Raw genomic sequence first — 5,000 nt, 5'->3', positions numbered from 1 at the left:
GGAATGATCTTCCTAATCGGGTAGTTGAATCAGTAGAACTTCCAAAGATCAAACGTGCAGCAAATGTTTTAATGTTGAACAGGCTGACATATGTCTTTTTTATAGTTTATATATGACATATCTGTATTTACGCTGTTAATGATTTTAGAATGATTTATTGTTAATTTGTTCTCATTATCTACTTATTTCCTTATTTCCTTCCCTCACTGGGCTATTTTTCCCTGCTGGAGCCCTTGGGCTTATAGCATCTTGTTTATCCAACTAGGGTTATAGCTTGGCTAGTAGTAATAATAATAATAATGTACCGAATAGTTGGGTATATTCTTTACACATTCTAGACTCTCATCATACACCTGGCAACACTAAAAGTAACTTAAACATTCTTTTTCACTCAAGGGATTAACTGTTAATTGTTCAGTGGTTACTACCCACTTGGTAAGGACAGAAGACTCTAGCTATGGTAAGCAAGCTCTTCTAGGAGAAGGACACTCCAAAATCAAACCACTGTTCTCTAATCTTGGGTAGTAACATACCCTCTGTACCATGGTCTTCCTCTTGCTTGAGGGTACACTCGGACATACTATTCTATCAGTTTCCTTATTTCCTATCCTCACTGGATTATTTTCTATGTTGGAGACCTTGGGCTTATAGCATCTTGCTTTTCCAGCTAGGGTTGTAGCTCAGCTAATAATAATATCAACCCTTTCACCCCCAAAGGACGTACCGGTACGTTCTTGCAAAACACTGTTAATTACATATTTTTACATATTTTTGATAATTTTACGAGAAACTTCAGGCATTTTCCAAAAGAATGAGACCAACCTGACCTCTCTAGGACAAAAATTAAGCTTTTTAGAGCAATTTTAAAAAATTATATAGCAAAATGTGCTCGAAATTTAACCTTATCTATCTAACGAGGCGAGTCAATATATAAATCTCATAATTTCGATTTAGCAATGCATGTAAAATAAAAACTATAAATATATACACTCACCCACTGTCACAACCAGTAACCGAAGTAAGCCGTCAATCATCTTGGAGGAATATAAGCTCCTTCAGTTAGCTCCAGTTCACAGTCCGTCAGAGGACTAGGTGAGTGGGGTGACTCAGGGGAGCAAGCTGCCGGCAGGTTTGGGCGAGCGATTCTTATCAATACAAGCCAACAATGGACGTTATCTCTTGTGTAATCTTATCACTACTTTCCGGATATAAACACAAGTCTTGGTTGGATTTCTACACTGCTGTGCAATGCCGTTAGGATATCGTATTGCAGGAGTTTTTACTGATAGATATCTTGCTTTTACTTAAGGGCTGGTTTTCTGGCCCTACAAAACAAAAAACAAAAAAAAAAACACCGTAATTTTAATAGGAAATTCTCAGTAAATATATACTGTTCTCAGCCGTATTTCAGTAAAATACAGGCGGCCGTAATTTTCACCCTACTTTGTTATTATCTATAACGGTTTGGTGACCCTTATATCACTCCTTAATGTTAATATATCCGTTTTTAAAATGGCAAATGCAAGGCAACTTTTATTCCAGGATTTTTACCATTTTTTTACGGGAAATTTTCAAGTGAAGAATATCGTAAATTTGGGGGGAATTTTTACTGATATCTTACTTTACTTTAATGACTGCTTTTCTGGTCTTTTACAGCAGGGGAACCCTACTTTCTACAGGCCCTTCACATTCATTTAATCATATGCATCGCAAGCTATTCAACATTTCACACCACACATTGGTCATTTATTGTTAAATCCACATTATCGAAGCACTTAGAGAACAAGAAAGTCTTCAGTTTCCCCTTGAAAGCCTTAATGATATCTTCAGTCTTTCGGATGTCTAGTGGGACCTTATTGTACAGCCTCGAGGCAAAATCTCTTGGCAAAATATTCACTTGCGCTGTTCAATGTTAATCTCAAATAACTTTGAACAGTGTTTCTATACTAACGTATTCTAGAACAATGGAAAATTGATGGTAATGTCAGTTTATGTTCACTTGCACTGTTCTGTGTTAATCTCAAATAACTTTGAACAGTGTTTCTATACTAACGTATTCTAGAACAATGGAAAATTGATGGTATTGTCAGTTTATGTTCACTTGCACTGTTCTATGTTAATCTCAAATAACTTTGAACAGTGTTTCTATACTAACGTATTCTAGAACAATGGAAAATGATGGTAATGTCAGTTTATGTTCACTTGCACTGTTCTATGTTAATCTCAAATAACTTTGAACAGTGTTTCTATACTAACGTATTCTAGAACAATGGAAAATTGATGGTATTGTCAGTTTATGTTCACTTGCGCTGTTCTATGTTAATCTCAAATAACTTTGAACAGTGTTTCTATACTAACGTATTCTAGAACAATGGAAAATTGATGGTAATGTCAGTTTATGTTCACTTGCGCTGTTCTATGTTAATCTCAAATAACTTTGAACAGTGTTTCTATACTAACGTATTCTAGAACAATGGAAAATTGATGGTAATGTCAGTTTATGTTCACTTGCGCTGTTCTATGTTAATCTCAAATAACTTTGAACAGTGTTTCTATACTGGCGTATTCTAGAACATGGAAAATGATGGTAATGTCAGTTTATGTTCACTTGCACTGTTCAATGTTAATCTCAAATAACTTTGAACAGTTTTCTACACTAACGTATTCTAGAACAATGGAAAATTAATGGTAATGTCAGTTTATGTTCACTTGCACTGTTCTGTGTTAATCTCAAATAACTTTGAACAGTGTTTCTATACTAACGTATTCTTGAACAATGGAAAATGATGGTAATGTCAGTTTATGTTCACTTGCACTGTTCTATGTTAATCTCAAATAACTTTGAACAGTGTTTCTATACTAACGTATTCTAGAACAATGGAAAATTGATGGTAATGTGAGTTTATGTTCACTTGCACTGTTCTATGTTAATCTCAAATAACTTTGAACAGTGTTTCTATACTAACGTATTCTAGAACAATGGAAAATTGATGGTAATGTGAGTTTATGTTCACTTGCACTGTTCTATGTTAATCTCAAATAACTTTGAACAGTGTTTCTATACTAACGTATTCTAGAACAATGGAAAATTGATGGTAATGTCAGTTTCTGTTCACTTGCACTGTTCAATGTTAATCTCAAATAACTTTGAACAGTGTTTCTATACTAACGTATTCTAGAACATGGAAAATTGTGTTTCTATACTAACGTATTCTAGAACATGGAAAATTGATGGTAATGTCAGTTTATGTTCACTTGCACTGTTCTGTGTTACTCTCAAATAACTTTGAACAGTGTTTCTATACTAACGTATTCTAGAACAATGGAAAAATGATGGTATTGTCAGTTTATGTTCACTTGCACTGTTCTATGTTAATACCAAATAACTTTGAACAGTGTTTATATACTAACGTATTCTAGAACAATGGAAAATTGATGGTAATGTCAGTTTCTGTTCACCTGCACTGTTCTGTGTTCCTCTCAAATAACTTTGAACAGTGTTTCTATACTAACGTATTCTAGAACAATGGAAAATTGATGGTAATGTTAGTTTATGTTCACTTGCACTGTTCAATGTTAATCTCAAATAACTTTGAACAGTGTTTCTATACTAACGTATTCTAGAACAATGGAAAATTGATGGTAATGTCAGTTTATGTTCACTTGCACTGTTCTATGTTACTCTCAAATAACTTTGAACAGTGTTTCTATACTAACGTATTCTAGAACAATGGAAAATTGATGGTAATGTCAGTTTATGTTAACTTGCGCTGTTCTATATTACTCTCAAATAACTTTGAACAGTGTTTCTATACTAACGTATTCTAGAACAATGGAAAATTGATGGTAATGTCAGTTTATGTTAACTTGCGCTGTTCTATATTACTCTCAAATAACTTTGAACAGTGTTTCTATACTAACGTATTCTAGAACAATGGAAAATTGATGGTAATGTCAGTTTATGTTAACTTGCGCTGTTCTATATTACTCTCAAATAACTTTGAACAGTGTTTCTATACTAACGTATTCTAGAACAATGGAAAATTGATGGTAATGTCAGTTTATGTTCACTTGCACTGTTCTATGTTACTCTCAAATAACTTTGAACAGTGTTTCTATACTAACGTATTCTAGAACAATGGAAAATGATGGTAATGTCAGTTTATGTTCACTTGCGCTGTTCAATGTTAATCTCCTTGCACTGTTCTATGTTAATCTCAAATAACTTTGAACAGTGTTTCTATACTAAGGTATTCTAGAACATGGAAAATTGATGGTATTGTCAGTGTATGTTCACTTGCGCTGTTCTATGTTAATCTCAAATAACTTTGAACAGTGTTTCTATACTAACGTGTTCTAGAACATGGAAAATTGATGGTAATGTCAGTTTATGTTCACTTGCACTGTTTTATGTTAATCTCAAATAACTTTGAACAGTGTTTCTATACTGACGTATTCTAGAACATGGAAAAATGATGGTAATGTCAGTTTATGTTCACTTGCACTGTTCTATGTTAATCTCAAATAACTTTGAACAGTGTTTCTATACTAACGTGTTCTAGAACATGGAAAATTGATGGTAATGTCAGTTTATGTTCACTTGCACTGTTCTATGTTAATCTCAAATAACTTTGAACAGTGTTTCTATACTGACGTATTCTAGAACATGGAAAAATGATGGTAATGTCAGTTTATGTTCACTTGCACTGTTCTATGTTAATCTCAAATAACTTTGAACAGTGTTTCTATACTAACGTATTCTAGAACAATGGAAAATTGATGGTAATGTCAGTTTATGTTCACTTGCACTGTTCTATGTTAATCTCAAATAACTTTGAACAGTGTTTCTATACTAACGTATTCTAGAACAATGGAAAATTGATGGTAATGTCAGTTTATTCTTAGAAATTGTCATTAGAATCCAGAATTCTAATACAACGGGCTTCAGCGAGTTCTTTGCACGTGGCTCAGTACCTGAAAAAAAAATGAAGAACTATAAG

The 5,000-nt window shown here is 33.4% G+C and overlaps 1 protein-coding gene across 1 annotated transcript in view; it reads right to left on the bottom strand.

Annotated features, from left to right (window-relative positions):
• Positions 1 to 1,150, bottom strand: part of LOC137624609 (uncharacterized) — a 15,189-nt gene extending 14,039 nt beyond the window's left edge. Inside the window, exon 1 of the mRNA XM_068355571.1 lies at positions 995 to 1,150. Within this exon, the coding sequence (XP_068211672.1) occupies positions 995 to 1,034 (40 nt within the window). The 5' untranslated portion in view covers positions 1,035 to 1,150. The remainder of the gene's footprint in view (positions 1 to 994) is intronic.
• Positions 1,151 to 5,000: the final 3,850 nt, after the last annotated feature.

This window comes from Palaemon carinicauda, chromosome 31, assembly GCF_036898095.1.
Source record: "Palaemon carinicauda isolate YSFRI2023 chromosome 31, ASM3689809v2, whole genome shotgun sequence".
Taxonomy (NCBI): Eukaryota; Metazoa; Arthropoda; class Malacostraca; order Decapoda; family Palaemonidae; genus Palaemon; species Palaemon carinicauda.
The sequence above is the reverse complement of the archived record's forward strand: the minus strand, read 5'-3'. Positions and strand labels throughout refer to the sequence as shown.